Source organism: Notamacropus eugenii, chromosome 3 (assembly GCF_028372415.1).
Source record: "Notamacropus eugenii isolate mMacEug1 chromosome 3, mMacEug1.pri_v2, whole genome shotgun sequence".
NCBI lineage: Eukaryota > Metazoa > Chordata > Mammalia > Diprotodontia > Macropodidae > Notamacropus > Notamacropus eugenii.
In genome coordinates this window covers 394,573,140-394,599,385 of record NC_092874.1, presented here as the reverse complement: position 1 = coordinate 394,599,385, position 26,246 = coordinate 394,573,140, and the positions used below count along the sequence as shown (strand labels likewise).

Here is a 26,246-nt window from a genome sequence, read left to right as displayed (position 1 = left end):
TCCTTTTATTCATTCATTCATTCATTTGAATGAACTCTAGGGTCCAGCCAAACTGGCTTATTTGCCATTTTTCATACTTGACTTCTTATCTCTTAAAAATAATTAATTGGTATTTAGGAAGTCATCAGCAGGCTTTTCTGCACTGCCTAGAAGGAGGAATAAGCATTATACTTAAACAAAATATAATCAGTCCTCAAAGTGTAAAGAATAAGATCTCTCCCTCCACTTCTATACTCTGTGGTCCTTTATAAGTATCCTTATTGTTGTCTGTGTGAAAATTTTAGGTGGTGTAAATTGACTGTTATGACACCTCCCACCTCTGTGCTTCTGTACAGCCCATCCTCTATTTTTGAAATACATTTCCTTCTCACCTGTCTCCTACATAATGCCCTTACTGGTTGCCCATTTGCTCCTCAAAATTATTTTACATTTATTTTGTACGTAGTGTGTATTTTGTACAAATGCATGTCCCTCCCCCTACTGCTGCCTGCCAAAAAGGCATGCTCCTTGATAATATTAATTTTCTCTTTTTATCTTCTAGCACAATGCATAGCGTATAGCAAGTATCTAATAAATGCTTATTATTTATCAATCCAGACACTGATTGTGTCTATTGTCCAGGGACCACCTGGCTAACTACAACAAGACTCATCATCCATTGCAAAGTGGACCACTAAATGATGAATTGTTTTGGATGTGATGACCCATGAAAAAGAAAAGGTTGCACCCTTTTCCTACATCCATATAGATATTAGCAGACATGTAGAAAAGGAGGTAGATGTTAAGGATCACATACTTAAACCATCCACAAACATTAATTTTACCATTGGTACTTTCAGTGTGTAACTAAGGTGTTGATGGGGTGCAGGGTGGGTTCAAGGAAGACTAGCACCTCTAGTGTTGGGGCCTGCTGAAGCCTTTTCAGGGCTGCATATCCACCTCTCACCAATTCTCACTGTGGCACAAGAAACTTTAGCAGCCACACTCCAGCAAACCATCTTGGCAGATGGGCTAAACCAGGCTGATGGTAAGTAGCAGACTTCAAACCCATTGGTAAGTTAGAGGGGTGTAGGGATGCAGCGAATGACCTTGAACATATTTATAGTGATAGAGTGAAGTGGAGAATTAATCATGCTTGAAGTGAAACACATCCAAATGAATGGATATGCTAGAGAAATGTTTTACCATCTCTGATTCCCTCACAAAATACTTCATTAGAAGGAGATGTGAAACATCTGAATTAATTACTTCAACTCTCCAGGACTTGGTATTGTATAGACTAGGTTTCAGATTCTGGAGAATTTTCACTATGCAAATCTTTTTATGCAGAGTCCTTTTTTCCCTCTATAGTTTGAAATACTGTCCTTGGAAAACCCACAATTATTTACATAACACAAGCTATTGTTTGAAGTGCAAAGCAGGTCAAAATTTTGTTCCTGGAGATTAATCATTGCAGTCTAGTTTATATTATAATAATTTCATTTACTTCTATATAGCTTGTTTTCTGAATTCTCATGGGTTTCCATGTAAAAGTGACAAATCCATTTATTTCTGGTATAATGGATAATGTGATCAATGACCTTGCAACAGGATTTCTTAAAACAAAACAAAACAAAACTAGAGGCAAAAGAGAAACAGAAACATTTCTATTAATAATGCTGTTAACCAGTTCAACCTGTAGCTGCTCGGTAAATCCTCCCTGAACTTGACTATAACCAACTGTTCAAGGTTCTTGCAGTACTGGATTTTCACTTGAACCTCCTTCCCCAAGAACCTAAGAATGGACAGAAGTTTGAACTAAGAAAGCTGCATCCAACCTCAGCAAGAGCCAGGGGACACTGCTTTACTTTATGCCAGTCTCACCAACACAGATACTAAATATCAATTGCCCATAGCAATGTGCTGGGTAAAAGAGTTTATGCCAAAAAAATTGTTCACATTGACAGTGATGTGGTCCATTGAGGTTCAACGTAACAAATATGGAGGGAGAGGTCTCATTTTTTTATACTTAAGTACTATATTTTATTTAAACACAATGCTTTCTAACAGCTTTCTTCTTTCTTAGGAGCCCTGAAAAACCTGTTGGTCCCTAAAGACCCATGAACTATTTTTCAGTGTTTTCAAAGAGGTGGGATGGTGTTAGAAACAGTCAGTCAGTCAACTAGCATTTATTAAGTGATTAATTTAGGCTAGTCATTGTGTAAAGTACGGGCATACAAAAAAGGTAAAAGAACAACAAACCAATCTCTGCTCTGAAGGAACTCCCAATCTAATGGGAAAGATGTGTTTGATTCCATTTTGCAATCATGTTATGGAATTGTTAGGGTTTATTTTGGTTTTGCTATTTTAAAAATCTTTTTACAGTAGATTTGCTGTTGAAAAGCACACATGATGTTACAGAGAAAAATAATACTACAAACATTTGTGTTTCAGCAGGAAAATATTCTGGTAGTGTTAGTTCACTGGTTTAGGTGGCAAAGACAGCAGTAGTTATCAGTATTCCTACCGGTAGGCTATATTTATTTTTTGATTGGGGAAGAATCTGCTGAGGTTGTGGGAGTTTATGGGTGGGTAGGGAAGGCTGTGGATAATCCCTGCTTTCTGAAACCTGAATTAAGGGGAAAGGAAGACTTCCCAAGATTCCTCTAGGCTAGTGGGTCTTAACCTTGTGTGTGTGTGTGTGTGTGTGTGTGTGTGTGTGTGTGTGTGTGCGCGTGTGTGTGTGTGCGCGTGTGTGTGTGTGTGCGTGTGTGTGTGTGTGTGTGTGTGGCACGGACCCTTTCGGCAGTCTCGTGAAGCCTGTGAACCCTTTTTCAAAAGCCTTTTAAAATGCATAAAAAAATTAGGATTGCAAAGGAAACTAATTATATGAACATAGTTAGCAAAATATTCACAATGCACGTTCCCCTGATTCCAGGTTAAGAAACCCTGAGCTGGATACCTGACCTTCCTACACCCACGCTGTTACAGGGGAGAAAATGTCTGGGCAAAGAAGTGACACTACCAGACTTCAGGCCAAGTCCTTTTGAGAGAGGAGGGGGCAGTCTGTGTGATTCCTTCCCACCCTTCCTACCCAAATCAACCCCTTTACCCAGCTGCTCATTCTCAGAGCCTATGCCCGTGGCTTGGGGACTGAGTTTGAAATTACCCCAAGAGGAGCTTTGCAGTGGCAGATATGGACCGGGTACCACAGGGACGAGTCCCTAGGTTTCCTCTCCTCCTCTTTCAGACTCCACATCTAGCTAGCTGTTTTTCTTTCATCTTTACCTAAAGATTTCAGCTTCTAGTGTTTCCCTGTTGAGGGAGGAGAGCCTTAGAGGAGTGAAGAATACGACTGGGGATGGGGTGAGGAATAGGAGTGCAGGGAGTGGGGCAGAGAGGGACCGGGAGGCTCACCCCCTCCTGTTTTTACCTTAGGAAATAGATTTTAAGACTAGTTGCTCGTCTTTAAATGGAAGCGTCCTGGCCCCGCGGGACACGAGATGCGCCTGGGTGAAGAGTCCTGTGAAAGAATATAGCTACTGGGCTGAAGCCCCCTTCTGCTTCTCTCTTCCTCCGGACTTTGGCCAGCAGGATCCAGGCTGCAGTCACTGGTTCTGCCAACCGGCTTCCCGCTTCCCCTCCCCCTCCCCCATCGTTAGCTCCGGAAAGAAGGAAACACCACACTCGGAGCCTCTTGAAACCGTGCGCTGCCGCTGCCCACTATCTCCCCCTTACTCTCTGCCTCTACCTCCTTCCCCGCCACCCCCTTCTCCTCCCCCAGTCTGCCCTCCCACCACCATCAGTCCAGCACGCGCAGCCTGGGACGCAGCCAATAGGAAAGGCGAGGGCCCGCCGCTCCATCCTCATACCCTCTGCCCCTCCCCAGCCCCCAGCTCGGGTCCTCCCGGCTAGGCTATGCACTGGGGGCCCAGATGACGCGCGGCCCCAGCCCGGGCCAATCAGGGCTCTCCAGTGGCTGCGCCCCGCACGCCTTCCCCTAGCTTTAAGAATGGGAGAGCGCGCGTGCTGAGTCTGACAGGAGAGCACCGCTCAGTGCCCAGCAGACAGAAGTCCAGCCTAAGCCGCTTTCAAGAGCAAACAAGTAGCCGCGCGGGAGTGGGAGCCTCGTCTCTTCGGCTCTTCGAGGAGTTTGTCTTCTCAGTTGGAGGAAAGGGACAAGTCGCTTGGAGGAAGGGAAGCTTAGGACTTGGTTGCTGTTTCTAGAAGATTTTGCTCCAGCGCGAAGTGGTGCCCTGGGGGAGTACAGCGGGGCTGTGCCCAACTTCTCCATCCCTTTCCCCCGTCCCCCCAATGCTAAGCCACATCAGTGGGCTCCGCAGAGGTGTGAAGTGAGTTGAGCCCCTACTCAGTGGGATCAGGCAAGATGCTGGCGCTGCTGGCCACAGGCACAGTGTTCTTGGTGGTCTCTGGAGATGGGTGGGGGATCGGCGTGCGGAGTCAGGAGAGCCCGGCGCCTCCCGGGAGCCGTTTCGTGTGCACCTCACTGCCCTTGGAAGCCACTAGCGCGGGCTGTCCACTGCCAGCAGTCCCTATTCAGGGCGGGGCGCTGACCCCCGAAGAGGAGCTCAAGGCTACGGTGTTGCAGCTGCGAGAGACCATCCTGCAGCAGAAGGAGACCATTGGCAACCAGCGGGAGACTATCCGCGAACTGACCGGCAAGCTAACCCGCTGTGAGAGTCTAGCAGGCGGCGCAGACGGCAAGTCGGGCCCCTGGAGGAAGGAGTACGGCAAAACTGGAACCGGCAAGGATACCATGGGCGACCTTCCCCGAGACCCCGGCCAAGTCATTGACCAACTGAGCCGGACTATGCAGAGCCTCAAGGACAAGCTGGAAGCCCTCGAGGTATCAAGAGTTAGGGATGGGGGAGGTACCCTGCGGGATGTTAGCTAGCCTGGGCTGAGGATGTTGGAGGGAGAGAAGGAAGAGGTTCCCGGAGCTCAGCTGCGAGGCGGATGGGGAATTGGGATCTTTACTTACTTCCCACTTGAGAGACTGGTTCCCAGGTGCTAAATCCCCCGAAGGTTTCCTTTGGCCCGAACTTGAGGGAAGGGTGTTGTGGGAGGGGAGGTGGAGAAAGGGTGGTATGGGGAGAGCTGTGCTGATGTCCACGGCAGAGTGGATGAGGTTAATTGTGTGCGTGTTGTGTTACTTGTGCATGCAGCTAACTTAGAATGTTCGTGCTGTTTACCGGCTTGTGTGACAGGGAGACAAGACGCTGAGAGAAGAGGGAAGGAGAGAGAGGAAAAGGAGGGAAAGGGAATGGAGAAGAGAAAGAAAGAGATAAAAGGAGGGAGAGGGAGATAAACGGGGGAGAGAGGAGAACAAGAACGACGTGGAGAAGGGGGTAGAGAGATGGGGAAAGGTAACAGCGATAGGCTAATGGGGAAGAGAGATAGATCAAAGGGGAGTATGAGTGGGAAAGAGAATAAAGGGGGAAAGAGAAAGGGAAGGGAAGGAAGAGGGGAGACGAGAGAGAGAGACAGAGGAAGGACACATAGAGAAACGGAGGTTCCTAAATGAAAATAGGGCTGAACAAATTGTCATTTGTACAGTTTGGGGGCGGATCAGAGAGGGGAAACTCTCAGTTCCTGGCTGCGGATCCATAAATCTAGTCTCGCCTCCTAGCTGCCATTCTGAAGTTACATTTGGTTCTCTAAATGGTGCTTGTGAGAAAACTCTTCTGTTTTCTTTCTTGCCCCTTCTCCATTCCGTAGAATTCCAATAGGTCAAATTGTCTTTTCACTGTTCTCCTTGAAAGGAAAGAGTTAATATGCAGTTCCCTACCCTTACCTTGATAATGGGAGTATCTAATTTTGTTTCCTAGGGACCCTAGTGCTTGAATGTGAAATGCCTTACTTGTAAACACCAAAAGAAAACATTTTTGGAATTTTTTTCTTGAGTTGATGGATTTATTATATGTTTCTGGGTTTCCTTTTTAAAAATATTCCTTGATCTCTCCTATCTGAGCCCAGACTCTGCTTTAGGATTATGATACTGACTTGTGAGATCATATGACATTGGCATATGGTGTATCCTTTAATAGAGCAGTAGAGGGCTGGAACAGAAGTGGTAAAGAAAAAAGATATTTCAGAAATATGTGAAAATGTGTGTCTGTGTTACTTCACACACTTCACACTGTACTTACTAAAATTAAATTGCAAGGTCTTTTGAATGTGCCTACCATGAATGGGCTGCCAAGTCTGGTATTGCTAAGAGAAATCCAAGCAGAAAGGAAATTATCTCATTAATTTCAAAGGAAATGAATGCTAAAATGTTGTGAAATCTAACAAGTAATTTTAAGGTGTGATTCTTGATTGCTGAGAAAGGAAAGAAATCATATCCATTCTCGTTGAAGAAATTATCCCTTGATCTTCAGAGTAGTTTTGAACTTTTATGGAGAAAAAAAAGCCTTTGGTCTCCAATTTGACCTTAATTTGTTAGGGGGTTTGTCTCAAGGTTATAGGAATTGAAGTTTTTCTGCATTTCAGAATAATTAGAAAATTATTAACAAAATTTCTCTATCATCTACACATAAGGTTCAGATTACAAACAATAATTAGCATAAAATCACTTCAGAGTTTCCTATGTTCTAATGTCCAAATACAAGAGTAATTGTAGATTTCAACACTTTGCTTAATGATGGTAGAAAATTCAGTAGAAATAAAGACTGAGATTCTTCATAAAATTTAAAATATTAATTTCTAGAATTTAAAGCATTTCAAATTACAATAATCTACCTGGTGCATATTCATCTACTTTTGTACAGTATTAGAGACAAGTCTGTTATTATTTCTGTATTAATTTTAAGTGAATTTTGTTGAGCAATTTAAAAAGTCATTGCTTCCTTGAGAGAGGGAGAGGGAAGGGGTAATTGCTACCCAAAGAGATTGTAGTGAGCTACAGTAGTTGGTTAGAAGTTTATATATTTAGCGAGAAAAAAAAAAAACTTTTACTAGAGATAAAGAGGTTCGTGAATTTCAACTATTGTGGCAAAAAAAACAAAAAACAAAAAACAAAACCCTACTCTGGTAAAAGTCATTTTCAACAGAGCATAAGTAAATCATTTTCTTCCCACTGTTGGTACAATTTAATGCTTATGTTTTGGAAACTCTTCTCCCTAGTGGTTGTGCCATTGGATCTAAATTTCACAGTTTTTCTTTTGAACTGGTATAAATACTTCTTCCTCTCTGTCTCTGTCTCTTTCTCTCTCTTAAAGCACCAACTACGTGTCAATGTGTCATATGCAGTTCTGCCTAATGACTTTCGAGAGATGCTTCAGAGGAGGCTTGGGGAGCTGGAACGCCAGCTTTTAAGCAAAGTGGCTGAACTTGAAGATGAAAAATCTTTGCTTCATAATGAGACTTCAGCTCATCGACAGAAGACAGAGACAGCATTGAATGCACTCCTGGAAAGAGTTTCTGAGTTAGAAAGAGGTAACTGTTTTTGTTTTTCTCATCTCTTTCTTAGTACCTAACTGATCAATCAATTCATAGATTTAATAGGATTTGGAGCTTGGATATTATCATCTTGTTCATCTGACTTCTTCATTTTGCAGGTGAGCAACCTGAGTTCTAGAGAGGAGACTTGACCAAAATATTATTTAGTCATGTTCAACTCTTTGAGATCCTATTTTGGGGTTTTCTTATGGTTTGCCATTTCCTTCTCCAATTCATTTTTATAGATGAGGAAATTGAGGCGAACAGGGATAAGTGACTTGCTCTGGGTTACTCAGCTAGTAAATGTCTGAGGCCAGATTTGAACTCAAGAAGATGTCTTCCTGATTCCAAATCCATTACTCTCTCCACTGTGCCATCTAGCTGCTCAAGGTAATTTTACCCAAATTATTCTGGGAAATTGTATAGAGAAGGCAGACAGAAGTTCTGAAGTCCTTGAAAGCCACTTTGACCAACATGATCATCTTTGTAACTTTCACATTACCTAGTCCAGATCCCTAGAGTAGTAAATATTTGTTGGATTTTTGAATATGCTAGCTAGAATCTTTTTCACCATCTTTAGTGACTAAATTGCTGAGAGTACTGAAAATCATTTAACTTTAAAAATTTGAGAAGAAGTAGATGGGGCTGTATTTCATGCAACCCCATCTTTCTTCAGTTAGATGGCAAAGCAAATAGAACATTGGATCTGGAGTCAAGAAGACCTGAATTCAAATGGCCTCAAGATATTTACTAGCTTTATGAATCTGGGCAAGTTACTTAACCTCTACTTGCCTCAATGTCCTCATCTGTAAAATGGGAAGTAATGATAGTAGCTACCTCCCAGCATTGTTGTGAGGATAAAATATTTATAAAGTGCTTAGCAAGGTGCCTGGCACATAGTAGGTGCATAATAAATGCCTATTTCTTTTCTTCATTCCCTTTAGTGAAGCTTCATTTATTTTAGAACTTGATTGGTTTCTGACTGACACAAAACTCAAAGGATTTTTCTTTTTCTTCTGTCATGAGGGTAATTTTACTTTATAGTTTCATAAGTATTTGGTTTGACCTACAGGAGACTATCAGTATTACTACTGTCTATAGGCCAATCCAAAGACTCAGATTCATGATAACCTTAGAGATGATTTAGTACGATTCCCCCTCCCCCATCTCCTATTCCCCCTTTTTAACAGAAGAGGAGATTTAGGCTTACCAGAATGGAATGACTTTGCAAAGGTCACACAGCTAGTTTGTGGGAAAGTTGGATCTAGGTCCCAGTTCTCCTGACTGAGTTCAATGCTCTTTTATCAGTCCATCTATCTATCTTCTCCTTCAGCAAACTTTAATTAAACTTCTACTCTGTGCGGAGTACTGTGCTAGATGCCACAATGCCTCTTTTATTACTTATAATCAGGATTCTATATAAGTTTATTGTTCTAGATAATCTCAGGTAATCTTGGTTAGTGACTGATATTTAGGCAAATGACAGTAAGATATAATATTGGAAAAATGTTAAGGAATGATTGTCAACCTCCTTTGAAAAGGCATAGGAATAAGTGAAATCAAACTTCATGTTAGTTAATAACTTTGAAATTCTTCTCAACTGGACCTGGTAGCAAATAGTAAACTCTTTTTCTTCCCTCTTTTTGCACGTGGGTGGATATGTTAGTTAACAACAAGATAGAGGAATAGGCATAAACAGAATGCCTAGACCATTCACAATGTTATTCTTTAAACAGCTGAGCTGACTTTGTAATGTAGACCTCGTTTCATGAATACTAATGATTTCAATGCGCTTAAAACATTTATATCGGAGACTTAGAAATAGAAATAGTAGAGATGGTCTTACCCAGAGCTGTCAAACTAAGATGGAAAACAAGGCAGCTAAAACATATGTGGGCAGCTAGGTGGCACAGTAGATAGAGCACTGGACTTGGAATGAAGAAGACTCATCTGCCTGAGTTCAAATACTGCCCCTGGGCAAGTCACTTAATTCCCATTGCCTCAGTTTCCTAAAATTAACTGGAGAAGAAAATGGGTCTCATGTTACCTTAGAAAACCACATAGTAATAGTATCTATGTTCTATCTTAATTTATTTTATTAATTATTTCCCCAATTACATTGTAATTTGAGTTGGTCTGCACTCCAGAGCATTCAGTGGGCTTTGTATTTAATGCCTCTGACTGAGTCAGCTTCCTCATTGTACAGATGAAGAAAGTAAGGCTCAGAGAGGATAATGATTCAAACTCAGGTTTTTTTTTTGTTTGTTTGTTTGTTTTAGTCCTGGTCCAGTGCTTTAACCACTGCACCACCTAGCTGCTTCTGGATCTGGAATTCCATGATCCTATAAAATGAAATTCCTGGCCTGGTCTTGACACAAACTAGTTTCATGATAAGCCTTTAGCCTTTCTTTCTATAGCATTTTATGGTTTTTATAAGATACCTTTTCTTACAACACCAGTCTTTGTGGGTGAATAGTGTAAGGATTATCCTCATTTTATGAATGAGAAAAAGAACACTCAAAGAGGTGAAAATGAGGATTCAGATACTTTTTAGCTATGTGACCCTGGGTAAATCACTTAATCTCTATTTGCCTTGGTTTCCTCATCTGTAAAGTGGAGATGATAATAGCACCTACCTCCCAGGATTGTATTGAGGATGAAATGGGACAACCTTTACAAAACTCTTTGTAAAACTTAAAACACTATATAGATGCTAGCTGTAGTTATTATAACAATATCATAGTCATATAATTAATATATTCAATATACAATGATGTATTTATTATATGATTATTGTAATAATTATAATATGTATGTATGATAGAATATATAGTACATATGGCATAATATAATTATATAATAATGATAATTATCTAACCCAATCCATACTTGAACAAGAATATCTTCTATAACATTTCTGACAAATTGATATTATATTCTATTTTCAAACTTTCTTGAAGGTGACCCCATCCCCTTCCAGAGCACTATTAGGTAGCTCCAGTTATCAGGAGCCTAAATTTCCTTCTTTGCTATTTCAGCCCTTTGCAGATTGTAATCCCTTTTCCCAAGGATAGCCTTGCAGATTCTTGAAGATATCTTTCATATTCACAACCTCCTCTACCCAAATCATCTCTTCTGGAGGCTTATATTCTCAATTCCTTTCAACTGATCTTCCTTATATGCTAGGATCCAAAGATCCCCTTACCTTCCACTTCGTCTGGGTATTCTTCAAGTTTTATTTCTCTTTCCATGATCTTTTTTTAAAGTTCATTTAGCAAGTATCATGGGAGATTCCCAATCCTGTCCTCTATTGTATTTGGTAATCCTTAGATAAATCAATAGACTTCTATGTCTTCCAGAAATGATGAACCTATTCACATCCCCTGGCATGAGATTTAATATTTGTCATTTTCACCTGGGTCAGCTAGGTGGTGCAATGGATAGAGTACTGGGCTTGCAATCGGGAATCTTCATAAGTTCAAATCCATCCTTAAATCACTTAACCCTGTTTGCCTCAGTTTCCTCATCTGTAAAGTGATCTGTAGAAGGCAATGGCAAACCACTCCAGTGTCTTTGCCAAGAAAATCTCAAATAGGATCATAGAGAGTCAGATGTGACTGAAATGACACAAAAAAATCCTTCACCATTAACATCACTGGCATTTGTGGTATAAGATGGACCATATTCTTGAAACGATGAGTGTAGACATGCCCTCTACTTATTTTTCACTAGGAGCAGAACATATGAACACATGAAATTATAGATAATATATATTAGGCTTGTTGATGGCTGGTTTTAAATTTTGAAAGACATCAGGCAAGATTGAAGTCTTCTTAGCTCTTGTAACAATGATCACCCAAAATTTTCTGATGTCATGGCAGTTTACAACCTTAGGGAGACATCACTCTTTATACAATAAGCTTATTACCTCTCCCTACCAAAATGAGTGTCAATTGGATTTTTGTAACTTCATCTTAAATATACTAAAGCATCACTATTTAAAGAAACTCTACAATGAAGTGAGAATCCACCTCCTAATTTATCTTTTGTGTGATTTAGAATTCTCATTGAGTTTTTTCAAAATGAAGTATGTCTGTATAAAAAAGCTTAAACTACCTGTCTTCTAAATGTGTCATGAATGAAAAATCTACTTTATTTACAAATGTCTAGTTGAGAATAAAAGGATTTAGAAAATGAACTCTGGTATTGTAATGACCAAGGAGTGCCCCTAGAGAAGAGTTAAGAAATGCACTTTCCTCCTTCCTTTCATCTCCCATCTTTTGCAGGTAGGGGACTGAGCGGGAAATATTGCATTTCCTGTCCGACTTGATTGATGTGGCTGGTTTTGCTGAATTACTTTTTCTTTTCTCATCCTTTGTTATAAGGGATGGCTTACTGGGTAGGGAAATGAGGAAGGATAGATTCAGAAAAGGTGATGCAAAAACCAAAAATTCCAATAAAAATTTTTGGAAATAATATAAGAATAAGAAAAAGAAAAAGAAAATAAAGGAGTTTTCAGGGGAGATGCCTATAGCGTAAAAGCAACAAGAAGACATATTCATAAAAGAAGACAAAGAGGGCATGCATGAGCCATATGGCAAAGAGAAAAGTAGTCTGTTGGAAAAGCCCTGGTGAGTAGAGTGGGCCACCCTCTCCAGGAATTACAGGCAAGTATTCTGCCACATCTTCTGTTTTGGCCTAAATTACTAGCATAACTGGGTCCAGAGTGTTGTATTTTGTGTTTTGTCCTGACATCCCTATACCCATGCTCATCTTTTTCTACCTTTCTACCTTCCTACCCTGTAGAACTGCCTTGATGGAGAATAGACCACTTCACTCCCCCAATGACAACAAAACCCTCAAACCAACAACTCATGGTGAGAGATCCCAAAGCAATCAAGTACTTAAGTTCCCAGAGAGTCTAATCTAACTAATTTTTCTTCTCGGGAACTCCCGTTCCATCTGTGACAACATTTAGGGCAAACTGAGCACAGGATCCTCTGTAGAGAGAGCCTGGAGTCACAAATGAGACTAAATAGTTTTCTCTTTGCTCCCCTTTCCTTCTCCTTGCTGGCCACCTGCAGCTTCTGATATATCTGGTTGACCTTTTAATTTCTTAATTGGCCTTGACCAGGTTTTTTTTTGACTCATAAGATTATTGTAGTTACATAAAAGGTACTGGTTATATATCATTCATGGCACCCCTCCCCTAGCTGCTCCCAGCTCTAATTAAACCTGTTGTCACTAAATTACTGATATTTCAGATAGTGAGTCCTCTTAAATTAAGGAGTCCACTCACCCGCTAGGGCAGGAGGAGTAATTTCTTTTTTATGAGACGACAATATCTTCATTAAGAAAATAGACATTTGCCCTTTGCTGCTAAAAGAACTATCTAAGGGTTACATGGTATTAGTGAATCTTGGTTCCATGGGGGTCCCCTATCCCTTAAAAATTTTAATGACCAAAACACATGTACTTGTGTGTGTGTGTGTGTTTAAAATTTAAGGCAACTTGGTGGTGTAGTAAATAGAATACTGACCTGTTGTCAGGAAACCCTGAGTTCAAATTTGACCTCTGATACTAGCTGTTGATCTGGTAGGAGATAACCTCTTCCTCAGTTTTCTCAATTGTAAAATGAATATAATAGTCATAATAATACCCACTTCCCAAGGTTATTGTGAGGATAAATAAGTTAATATTTATAAAACACATAGGACAGGGCCTGGTACCTAGTAGGTGTTTGATAAATGCTTGTTTCCTTCCTCACTTTCATTTAAATCAGAAAATCAAAGTCGACCCTTCTATTTCTTCAGTCTTCTCCATCTAGCTTAGGGAAAAGTTACATCCTATTTCTCTAACTAGATTTTTTTCACCTACAAAATCAAGTCAGCACTCTATGTCTTGTCAAGGGCTTAGCAACACTTTGGCCCTTAAAAAAAAGCCTTTTGTGTAGGGATGTCCCTAGCTTGAGGAAATCAGAGAAGGTGGTTCATTTATTTAACAAACATTGATTGAGTGTCTACCATGAGCAAAGTCCTGATTCTCATAGCACCGAAGGCTTCTTTTAAACCAGAAGCAACCTTCCTGCTCTTAAGTGCTTGTTTACAGATCACTCAGTCCTCAGCAGGGTTTGGCAGCAGCTCAAATAGCAGGAGATGTGCCAATTTAGATCAATTAAAAATGAAGATAATCTTGGAAAGGATAACGTAAGTGAGGGAGGGAAAGGAGCCATTCTCCAAAATTCAGTTTACCTTCAAATTTGAGGAACATGGCTATTATCTAAAGGCAGACCAACTTGTTTTATAGAATCCTATCAATTAATAATCATTTATTAAATACCTCCTATGTGCCAGGCATACAGGCAGTTACATATCACAGTAGAAAGAGTGTCAGGCCTGGAGTCATCTCCCTGAGTTCGAATCTGACCTCAGACACTTACTAGCCATATTATCCTGGACAAGTCTCTTAACCCAGTTTGCCTCAGTTTCCTCATCTGTAAAATGAACTGTTATGGCAAACTACTCCAGTGTCTCTGCCAATAAAACTCCAAATAGGGTCATGAAGAATTGGAAACAATTGAACAATGATGTGCCAGGCACAGTTCTAGGTGCTAAGAATCACAGATTTATAGCTGTTCTAAGTGCATTTCCTTTCTATTGGACCATTAGGATATAATGTACCAAATGATACTTAGCTGTGTAAGCTTCCCTCACAGCTCTATTTAGTAAATCATTGCTTAGGTGCATGGATGGAGCCCTAGGAACCAGCAGCTGTTCATATCATAACCAAGGAATAGTTTATTCACTAATCAGGATCTGCATACTGTCTCTTCTCACCCCAATGACCATGAAAGTTACACCTTTGGAACAAAAATTCATGAATTCTTAATCTTCTTAATTTAGAATTTGTGATGACTGGTTATAGAGGTTATGCTTTCTTTTTTCTCTTTTTTGCAAAAAAGAGAATTTGGTAAATAGTTTAAAACAAAATTACAGGGTAAATAAGCAACTTAAGAAGAAAAACTATTTTCGAAACATTTTATTGATTCCTTTTGTTTCTATGTCTTTATTTCCAAATAAATTTACCTTTCCTCTACCCAATGAACCATCTTCCTGTGTGACGAAGAAATAAAAATAAAGAGGAAGAAAACATTAGTTTGATAAAACTAATCAAGACACCTACTCAGTCTGATGGTATAAGCAGCATTTCTACTCCTCTAGCCCATTACCTGTTCAGAAAAGTGAGTGAGGAGCTGCAGGACCCAGCTATAGTCTTCCTCTCTTCTCCAAGGCTAAGCCTGGGTGTGATGATTACACAGAGCTCGGTTGAAAGGAACCAGCTTTCAAGTATTTTTCAAGCAGCTAGGTGATGTAGCAATGGATAGAGTGCTGGGCCTAGTCAGGAGGATCTGTGTTCAAATCTTGCTTCAGACATTCAGCTGTGTGTCAGTGGGCAAGTCATTTAGCCTCTGTTTGCCTTATTTTCCTCATATGTAAAATGGCCATAATTGTAGCATCTTCCTCCCAGGGCTGTTGTGAAGGTCCAATGGGATGATATTCTAAAGTTCTTAGCACAGTGATGGACACATGGTAAGTAATGTATAAACATCAGCTAGTATAACGATTAAAGAGAACTAGTTTATAGAAGCCCCAGAGAATCAGATTATTTTACAGCTGAGAGGACTTTTAAGATCATCTCCTGCAGTGCTTTTAGTTTATCGATGAGGAAACTGAGACCCAGAGAAGAGTCATCTGCCTTGCCCAACCAGGATAACACAGCTAGTTAACAGCAGTCGGGACTAGCACCTAGTGAGTGTTCCATGACCATACTCCAATGGTAATCATTCATACTTGTGTGATGTAAGCTTTCATATCCATTATTTTCTTTGATCTTTGACAAAACCCACCCTAGATGCTTATATTTCTGTTTATGGTTGGAGAAGTTGAGGCAGTGACCAATGAAATTAACTTGGGAGGAAACTCTGTAGATATTCTCACCTGAACAATAAAGTAGATCTTCAGTGTCTTCTGATTGGCAAGTCTTCCTTAATATAGTGCCATTCCTCTTTGTCCTTGAAAGTGATTTTACTTTTCTTTATAGATATCTTAAGATGTAATTTCCCTTACCCCCGCACTTATTCAGACTAGCTTTCTCCCTCATTTAGTCCAAAGTTCAGCAAAATCTCATAGCCCAGGGAACTTTTCACTAAACTATGATAATACTTTACTTTCTGTGGTGCTTTGTAAACTTTTGCATTCATTAACTCAGTTAACTGGAATCCTGCAAACTTGCCCTCCCCCCCCCACTTCTTTTAGAGCAAAAAAGGCTAAATTTCTATTTATGGTTTATTTTATTTATTTACTTACATTTGAATAAATTTTATTAATTTGTTTTGGCTAGGCTAAATGGCTTTATTTCCTTTAACTAATCCTATGAATTGTTCTTATAATGTGTGATTTGTAGTCCTCATGACATCCTGGTCATCCTCTGGACACACTGTGGTTGTAAATAAGTCTTTTCAATGGTGGCACTCAGAATGGAGAGGGATTCTCCAGATGTGGTCGAAGAGAAAAATAATTCACTCAATGTCACTTATTCCAGATACTCAACTTCTATTCATTCAACTCCATATCTTAAAAACCAGTGTGATTTGGAAATGAACTGTGGAAACTATGCTGTGGACTAAAAAGTATCTTCCTTTTTCTACAACTCTAGGTAACAGTGCATTTAAGTCACCTGATGCATTTAAGGTATCACTTCCTCTTCGCACAAATTACTTATATGGAAAGATTAAGAAGACCCTCCCTGAACTGTATGCCTTCACCATATGCTTGTGGCTGAGATCTAGCGCTTCTCCAGGCATTGGGACTCCATTTTCCTATGCTGTATCTGGCCAGGCCAATGAGATTGTGCTAATTGAATGGGGCAATAATCCAATTGAATTGCTAATTAATGACAAGGTAAGACTTCCTTATAATTTATTTTTATGTGCACTACAAGTAAAAGTACATTCCAGTTGTAGAAAAAATATGTTTAAAATAAAACTTAAAAAGCATGAAACACTTATAAACTATCTTGATAAGGAAAGAAAAAATAGCATTACTAGAAAAGTTCCATAGCAGGCATTCATACAACCATGCCACCCAAAGCATCTCAGCTTTAACATATTTAGCCCAGCTCTCTTCCAACTATGTTCAGAGGCCCTAGGTTCAAATCCCACCTTCGATGCTTGCTACCTTGGACAAATCACTTTAAAATTCCCTAGGCCTCTGTTTCCTCAGCGGAAAAATGAGGAGGTTGGACTAGCTAACTTGTAAGGTCCCTTTCAGCCCTAGATCCTATGTAATAATGACATAATAAATATTCTGTCTCCTACCTACAAAGAAGAAGCTACCAACCCATTTTGGACCAAGATGTTTTCATTCCAGTAATGGAAATGGATTTGCTTCATGCTCTCTCTCCTCTCTCTCTTCTGCTTCACCTTTCTTCCCCTCCTCCATCCTAACTGTCTAACTAAAGTGAAGGGTACAGTCTGAAGCCATGAAATAGAGCAAAGCTAACTGGCCTATGCGGGAATGAAATCCCCAGTGCAGTTTCTTAACCAACTGAACTAATCAGCCAGAATAGTCATAACTTACATCAGGCTAGAGATCTTCTCTGCTTACAAACTCTTGCTTGCCCTAGATTAGAAAAACTAATCTCATTCTACACTGATTTATTTGGGTACATGTATGTGTGTACACAGAAAAATGACATAATGGTTTCTATGTTGATTCATTGTAGGAATGAATCTGACCTTGCACATAATGCCAGATAGACTCTGAGATCTGTCTTCTTGGTCAACAAGCATTTATCAAGTGCTTGCTATGTGTTAGGCATTGTGTTAAGTGCTGACAATACCAAAAAAAGGCCAAAAAAAAAAATGGTCCCTGCTCTCAAGGAGTATACATACTCATAGGGGACGCAGGGTGTAAATAATGATTTACATAGAAGGAAGGTAGGGTGCTGTGTAGGGAGAGGATGGTGATGGTGGTGGAGGGTTGGGAAAGAACTGTGGAAAATGGGATTTGAGTTGAGCTGAGGGAACTAGAATTAGGTGACTAGTTCTTTGATTCAGATAGAATCCATTCATCAAGTCTGGTCAACACTTTAGAATACTAAGGCAACTTGGAACGGGAGTAATTTTTAACTCTGCTTGTTGTCTTACCTGAGCAATTTTGTGTGTGTATGTGCGGAAGTGCATTTCCTTAAGCCTGAGGTGTTATGGAATCTTTCCACTGTGTTCATTATTTCACAAGGCACCTTCTGGAGCAAGATATTAATTGTTTTTAAAATAACATCATTGGGTGCATTCAAATTCACAGTAGGACACAGGACCTTGTTTTCTTCTCAGTTTAGTCCTCTTGTAAACACCTAATCCCTGGGAGGATAGCACCGAAGGGTTGCTAGGAGACATACAGTAGCATTCAGATGCTTCATGGTCATGTTTGCTTGTTAAGAATACTTACAAAGATCCCTTGCTAATGTGTTTTCTGGGTTGGAATTTACTTCCTTGAGTTAATTACAGTTTAAAATCCCTTCTCCCTCCCCTTAATTTAAAGGCCTTTTAGTCCATTACACCAATCATTTGTGCAGAAGGACTTCCAACATTTATTGTTTGTATACCCAGTTAGCTGTCTTTTTATTTGGAGCCTAAGATACAGTGCCAAGATATGGAATTCATAGGCAGGCTAGGGGATTCACACCACTGTTGGTAGAAAAAAATTTTTTTTGGAACATTGAATAAAGGGAAATGGTAAAAAGAAAACTGCTAGTGGTTTTTGTAATGAATTTCACAGGAAAGGATGGCTTACTTAGAATGGCTCATATTGGCCAAGTAAAATAGCATTCTTCTCTGGGTAGGCTTTGCTGACTTTGGAGAGAGTATATTCCATCTATTATATCCATCTCTACCATGTATCCTATAAGATAGAAAAGTGTTGCATGTCTAGTTTTGAGTCAGAAATTGAGGTGTCTAGAGGAAATGCTCAGTGCTACCTTATGTTTTTGCGTTACTCTACCCTCTGAATAATTTTCAAGGTGCAAATATCAGCTCATATTTTTTTCCCTTGAAATGTTTCCTGTGAGGTGTATAGTGTAGATATTATCTTCATTTTTCAGATGAGGCAATCCAAATCCAGATGGATCGAGTGATTTGCCAAAGCTGACATAACTGGTTGTTGGTAGTCAGTGCTAGAATCTAGAACTCTTGACTCTTGACCAGAGTGCTTTTTATGACTCGACCATAATCTTTCTGATTTGTCCTTCCTTATCTCCCCTGACCTCTTTTGAATTACGGCTGAGTTGTAGATTCAGGACAGACAAACATTATCCCAGCTAAGACTTGATCAGTATTCCTTCTACTCTTTAAGCTTGATTCTCTTCTGTTGTTTTAATGCAGGTGGCTCAGCTCCCTCTCTTTGTTAGCGATGGAAAGTGGCATCATATCTGTGTCACTTGGACAACGAGGGATGGGATGTGGGAAGCCTTTCAGGATGGAGAGAAACTTGGCACTGGGGAGAATCTTGCTCCCTGGCACCCAATTAAGCCTGGGGGAGTTCTGATTCTTGGGCAAGAACAGGTGAGTGTACACAGGAACATTTCTTTCCTGAGGCAAAGATGTTGAACACGGGAAATTAGCAATTCGGCTACAGTTATTCTTATTATTTCAAGCTCTCAGTAGCATGTCAAAGGTTTTGTTGATGGTGGCCTGTCATTTCTTCTATTTTAATCTTCAGGGAACCTGGATGTAATTGGCATTTAGCATGCTATAAGGATCTCATTAAACACTCTGCGTTAAAAGATACAGAGTATAAATACTTTAGTAGCAAAATAAACTTTTGATGCTAATGATAGTTCTACCAGAGTTGTGCCAAATGTCTTGCATTTGGCACATTTTCAATGGTATGTCACTGTAAAATGCCTCTACAGGAGGAGAATAATTGAATTGGGCAAATTTAAGGGCATCTAAAAATGAGTGGGATCTCCTGGCCAAGTCCAGTTTGGCATTTGGGTCAAATTTCTATTTGATATCTTGGTACTTATTCTTTGAATCCATTTTTGTTTCCATGCAACACAATGAAATCTAGTGTACTCTCTCTCTGGTTTTGTTGCCTAGTATTAGTGGGAAAGTATGATTTTTTCTTTTAAAAAAATGACATAGGTATGCTTCATATTTGTGGGGAGCTTCAAATTAAGATTTTTTTTCAATTAACATGAATTTGTTTTCTCTCCTTCTTATTTCTTCCCCTCACTACAAAAAAAGAGAAGAAAAACAAAACCTTTGTAACAAATATGTGTAATTAAGTGAAACAAATCCCCACATTGTTCGTGCCCAAAATATATGTTGCATTTTAACTCCCTGAGTCTTTCTGTGAGATGGGTAACGTGTTCTTCACTGGTCCTATGAGGTCACAGTTTATCAGTATATCCATCAGAGATCTTAAGTCTTTCAAAGCTGTTTCTCTTTACAATTCTTTCTATGATTTTTTTAATGAAAAAAACTTCCTATACCATGTACTTCACACCTTTGGGGTTTAGGAGCTCACAGAGATTCTTCTCATGTCATAAAACTAATACCCATAATAGCCTGCTAGCAATTTCCCCAGCTTTCAGCCTCACCACACATACCCCCATTTTACTTCTGAAGCCATCCCGCACCCACTGTCAGAAAACCTCTTAAAATACCACTTTTATCTTCTCTCTCCCTTACTCAGAAATGTCCAATAGCTTCTTGCACACAGGGGCAAATTCAAGCAACTTAGGTTGATGGTGAAGATACTGCATTTTCTCTTACTCTTCCTATACAATTTTATCTCCCACTGCTTTCTAATAAAAACACTCTACTTTAATTAGACATGTCTCCTTGTTCCTCCATAAACATATGTCCATTAGATCGTTCATTCGGCTTCTCCTTTTGCATATTCAAATTCCACTGTTCCTTCAAGATGGTGTTCAATGTCCAATATCTCCAGGGGCTGGCTGCTTTGCTTCCTTTTGCTTTTCTGAATGTCTGTAGCACAAACTGCCTATTCATCTCATTCTACTACAAAGACAGTCTAGTGAGAAGAAAACATATGTAGGGGAGTGGTGGTCAGAGATGGGCATTTTGGATCAAAAAGTTGTAGGGATAGTTGGTGGGGTCACTACTCATTCTATCCAGGAATAGTCCATTCAGCAGAGTTGACTTGAGCATGGTTTCAGAACTGTGATGATGGAGAAAGAAAGGGTAGTACAAAGCTAAGAGCCATATCACATAAGGTAGACTGTAACTGCAGAAGAAAGAAAGCTATAGACTTGCTATAGAAGGCTTCCCAAAGACAGTCGAATTTAAGCTAAACTGGGCTAATTTCAACAGCTCTGAAAATTATGGCAGTACCTAACCCTATCCTACTCAGAATTTTCATCTTAAAAATGTGTTATTGATGAATATATATTTGTATATGTATGTCATTCACACACACACATACATACCATTTTCCAACAAGCATACCCTACCCTCAGAGCACTTGTTTGTAACAACATTTAGTTGCAAAAACAGACCAATATATTGCCCATCTCCTCTCTGTAAAAAGGGATAAAACTATTGCCAGTCCTCTGTGGTCAACGTAGGTGGCTACATTGATTAGGGTCCTCTGTAGCTTTTCTTTTCATTGTTGATGTCATTGTGTGAAAGTTCTCCAGATTCTGTTTACTTTCCATTGCGTTCATTCATACGAGTCTTCTCTAGTTTCTCTGGATTCTTCATAATGGTATTTCATACTGTATGACAGCATTATAGTGTATGTTTGTACCATAATTTGCTCAGGTATTCCACAATGGATGATTAAGTTTCCTTTTTTAAATAACCTCAGATCAAGGGAAAGGTCAGCTTTACAGGGAGGCAGCATCATGCATTATCTAGGATGACTGTCCACCCAACTCTATTTCTACTAATACTGGTGTAAGAGTTTGCTTTGGCTGGATAGACCTGGCTTGATCGCAGAAATACACAATGCAGGGCTGATGAATTGTGACAAACGTCAGCAGATGTGCTTCTGGAATCTGTTTATACTTTCCTTGCCTAGTGACATTCATTTTTTCAGGGCCATTAGCACTTACATGAGCTGTTTTTTGTGTTTGTTTTTTGGTTAAAAGCTATTTGGAATGAGATGTGAATTAGATGACCTTGGAAGGCATTAGCTAAAGCTGAGGCAGGAACAGCTCTAATCTCACGAGCTTTACATTTTTTTTCCCAATGAAGTATGCTGCACATATATCTTAACACACTGTGTATTCGGAGATGAGTTTGTGCCATTGTTAGGACCTCCTCTAGTCCCTGGAACTAGATCTTGATTTTTGACGAGTCATTTTTAATGGTATTAAAGACAGTCATCCTGGTGTCAAGGGAAAAGTACTGCCCAGGGAATAGGAAACAGTTCTACTATTGGCTGTGTGACTTGCCAGCTGTGTGATCCCAGGCAAGTAGCTTTGCTTCTGTTTTCTAGAGGTCAGTTGCCTCATCTATAAAATGAGGAGGTTGGATTCTATGATCTTTATTAGACTGTAAACTCCATAAGGGCAGCCCATGTCTTTGTACACAATAGGCCCTTAACAAACACTTGTTAAATTGAGTTTGTTGAATCTCTTAGGCTCTTTCTTGTTCTTCATCGAATTTCGACATTTTCAAAGACAAAACAAATAGACAAAGCAATCCTCACTCCAAAACACCAATGACAAAGTGAGCTCTTGTTTTGGTCCTAGTCTGAATGTGGAGACGTTTATGTAAAGATCCCTTATTTCAGGTATCACCTTTGACCATGAAACCTGCAGCGATCCCCCAGGCTCCTGTTTAGTTAGGTGCATCAATCAATATTTATTGAATGCTAGCTTTAAGATACAGCTGATGCCTTAAAGGAACTTACAATCTCTTTGTGAACACTATGATCCTAAGAAAAAAATCAGTGAGATTGGTTGGTTAGCATTGTGTGGAATAAACAGCTACAACAGCTAGTTAACTGAGGCTTTGTTTTTATAACTGATTTTTAATTTGTATTGACTTATGGAGCAGGGTCTAGAAGGGAAGCAACACTTGTATATGTATGTATAGCTTTAAAGTTTGCTAAGTGCTTTACATATATTATCTCTTAATCCTCACAGCAATCCCATTTTACAGATGAAGATGAGGTTGAGAAAGGTTAAGTCACTTGTCACATACTATCTGCAGAAAGATTTGAATTTAGGTTTTCCTGATTCAACCTAGCACTCTATCCACTACATCAGAAGAAGCTGTCTTTTTTTTCTATCACTTCCTTTCTCTTCCTTCCTTCCTTCCTCCTTCTCTTTCTCTTTTTCTTTTCAAGATAACTGATATCCTTTTTCAATGATAGTTCAGGCTTTGAGGTTACAACTGGGTTTTAACCTCTGCTCTTAGCTTTTATCTTGATGATGCCCATGTCTTCATTTGTAAAAACCTGAGGGGATTGGCCTATGGGATTGCTTAGGTCCCTTCCAGATCTCAGGTTCTTCTTTGTCTGAAACAGCTGGCAAAGGAAGGTGGGCATAATTAGGGGAAAGAAGGAATGATGTCCCAAGTCTCTGCTGCTGATGCTTCCTCAGCTCAAGACTCTCCCCAAGAAGTAGTTTGCACAGTAGAAAAATATTCTATTGCTTTTTTAAAAAAAAAAATACAAGCAGAATATATCCTAACCATTATCCATTATTTTATTTTCAAAGGATACCGTGGGTGGAAGATTTGATGCTACCCAAGCCTTTGTTGGAGAATTAAGTCAGTTTAATATATGGGATCGAGTCTTAAAAGCTCAAGAAATTATGAATATTGCTAACTGCTCCACCAACATGCCAGGCAATATCATTCCCTGGGTCGATAACAACGTGGATGTATTTGGAGGTGCAACCAAATGGCCCGTGGAGACTTGTGAAGAGCGTTTGCTAGATTTATAGCCACAATCATTCTCCACTGAAGTGTCCCAGTTTCTTGAGACAATCTCTTTTGAGGTTTGGTGGGCACTTATTTCCCCAGATGAAGTCTGTTCAAACCTCTCTGAAGTGTGCTGACTGCAAACTAAATTCATAGTTGTTGGTATGAAACTTTCAGGAGAAAGAAATACTTCTAAGGCCATAGCATAGCACCTTTCATCTATTTTACCTAATTCATTAGCAAGAAGCAAACACCTTTCTTGCCAAGATAGTGTACTCTCGATCTTTTAGGGGGGCAAAGTCACATGTAAACATCTTTTGCCATAAGTGACTGAATTGCTCTTTTAATAAAAGTATGTGGAGCCAAGAGTCATTAAGCACCTCAGAGGTTTGTAAGAGCCAATATAAATGCTAGTGAAGTCTTTCCTGCCCTGTTCCAGCCCTAATCCTTCATGTGTTGTGTGCAATACTTTTTATATGTTCTTTGAAAAGACTGTGTCACCCTTGGGCTGCGCTACCATTCTCTTTCATGTCAAATGCTTCAGCACTGCAGCAAACTGTCTCCTGTATTGCAAAGGTTTTTTCTTTATATTTTTGTGTATTTTAAGTCAGTTTTGTGAAACTACAAGGCTTAGCAGAGAGTCAGAAGATGTGTCTGCCCTGGTTAACCAGGAACTGCTGGGGATGGGCAGGAAGTCTGTGAATACAGACAGTAAGCAGATAGTGTTCTGAATGCTGGAAACTGCTAAGTAGTGTGTGTGCACCTTGGAAATGTAAAGCTTTGCTCTTGATTGCCCCTGATGCTGTCATCTGCTTTTCACACAAAACACTTTCCAAGTGAGTCATCATTCGGTTTGGCTTTGAAAAACCTTTTTCTGAGCCAGTGCCAAAGTTCAGTTTTAGCTCTTACAACAAATCAGTATGTTTCTTGCCAACAGTACAAAAAAGTAGCCATTTTAAAGCCTGTTGGTGTGGATTGTTCTCTTTCCACTAAAATAGTGCTTGTTTCTAATTCATGTTTATTTCTGTAAGGATTTGACAATTTCCACAAAGTATTTTTTCCCAGTACTTTTGCAGAAATGGTTGTCATTTGGTTGGTGATTGTAGGCTGCTTAATGTACCAGACAAAGCAAATATTTTATTCTAAAGATAAAGTAATTAAATGGGAAAAATTTATAAAGCTAAATATTATATATTTTATTTTTCATAAATGTTTGAAGTGTAAATCTGTGAAAATTCCATTTGTAAAATAAAGTTGACATATTCCCATTCAAACATATTGTACTATAAGAATTCTTCTTATATCAAAATTTTAATTAAAAATGCACTGGAAGACTGCTTCTGTATGTATTTTTCACATGAGCCATGCACTGACTTTGTCATAATCTCTGGGGGCAGACTATAGTTAAGATAACTTGGTATCCCTTTGTAGTTGTAGTTCAAGCTTTGAGGCTACTCTCCCAAATCATATTGGATTAGCAGGTTGGCTCTTCAGAGGAAAAATCCTCCTCTTCAGGGTTTTCCAGATAACTGATTAGAGAGTGGATTTACTACTATAGCTCATGAGCCCCCATCAGTGTGTTCCCCATTTGATTATCAATTTTATCCATCAGCCAGCTTGATTTAGTTAGCATTTATAAGACAAGTATTTACTTATATGATATAATAACAACAGTGGGTACAAAAACATCCCTCACAACTGGGTACACATACTTTCCAATAAGTACATACAGAGTCCAGAAGAAAGTAGCTTTAGATACGGTATAACTTCCTGCTGTTTTTTTCATAAGAGGTTTCCTTTCCTCAGTGTGTCAAGCTTGTCTTCACTTCTCAATGCAGACACTGTTGTCACTTGCTACTTTTCCAGGATCACTGCTAGGATGCCCATGACCTTTCAAAGGTAATGAAATCTTGCTGTGGTCCAGGGGAAGTAGGGGAGGACTGAGAGGCTATATTTCCTCTCTTCCCCCAAAGCAATTTCCTCTCAGGGACTTGGCTGAATCTTTTCTGTTTAAGTCGGCTTACCATTGGAATTCTGGGTTGCTGTTTTATTTAAGACTCACAAGGCATTACTGAACTGCTTTAGCCAATCCCAGTATACTTCCTGTGTATCATTGAATGGCTTTCCTCAGTTCCAAATAGATTAAGGATTTTTCACACCTAATTTAATGCTTCTGAATGATTATTTCAACAGAGGTGACAAAAATACCAGCATGTTGTTATGATCTATTTAACTGTCCCTCCCTGAAGAGTTGCATAATTTCTTTTATATATTATATACATTTATTAAATACCTACAATGAGTGGAACATTAAGCTAGGAACTGGGAAAAATACAAAGCTTGGATAAGACATAGTCTCCATCCTCATAAAACTTACAGACTAGTAAGGGAATAAACATAAAACAGCTGTAATACATAAGAGAAATTCAAGGAAAATATAAAGTGAGTTATAAAGAGAGAAAAGTCATTATCAAGTAGAAAGGTTTCCTTGAAGTGGCAGTGTTTGGATCAGACTTTAAAAAATGGATAGTAATTCAACAGAAAAATGAGGAGTGGAGAAAAAACCCACAAAAGTTTGGTGGTATGGAGGTGGGTATGAGGGAAACCATAGGATGATGGATATAGAGCTGGGAGGGACCTTAAGAGTCTCTTAGCTCAATCCCATCATTTCACAGCTGAGGAAGCTAGGTATCCCAGGGGATAGAGCACTAGGCTTGGAATCAAAAAGATCTCACCTTCCTGAGTTCAAATCTGGCCTCGGACACTTAGTAGCTGTGTGATGCTGGGCATGTTACTGAGCCCTATTTGTCTCAGTTCCTTATCTATAAAATGAATTAGAAAGGAAAAT

The 26,246-nt window shown here is 39.5% G+C and overlaps 1 protein-coding gene across 1 annotated transcript; it reads left to right on the top strand.

Moving 5' to 3' along the window:
* The first annotated feature begins 4,001 nt into the window (after positions 1-4,001).
* NPTX2 (neuronal pentraxin 2) lies at positions 4,002-24,735 on the top strand. Its single transcript, XM_072597818.1, has 5 exons — positions 4,002-4,846; positions 7,221-7,437; positions 16,156-16,400; positions 18,881-19,060; positions 23,194-24,735. Exons 1-5 carry the CDS (start codon positions 4,367-4,369, stop codon positions 23,419-23,421), a joined length of 1,350 nt encoding a protein of 449 aa, XP_072453919.1. The 5' UTR covers positions 4,002-4,366; the 3' UTR covers positions 23,422-24,735.
* The last annotated feature ends 1,511 nt before the right edge of the window (positions 24,736-26,246 follow it).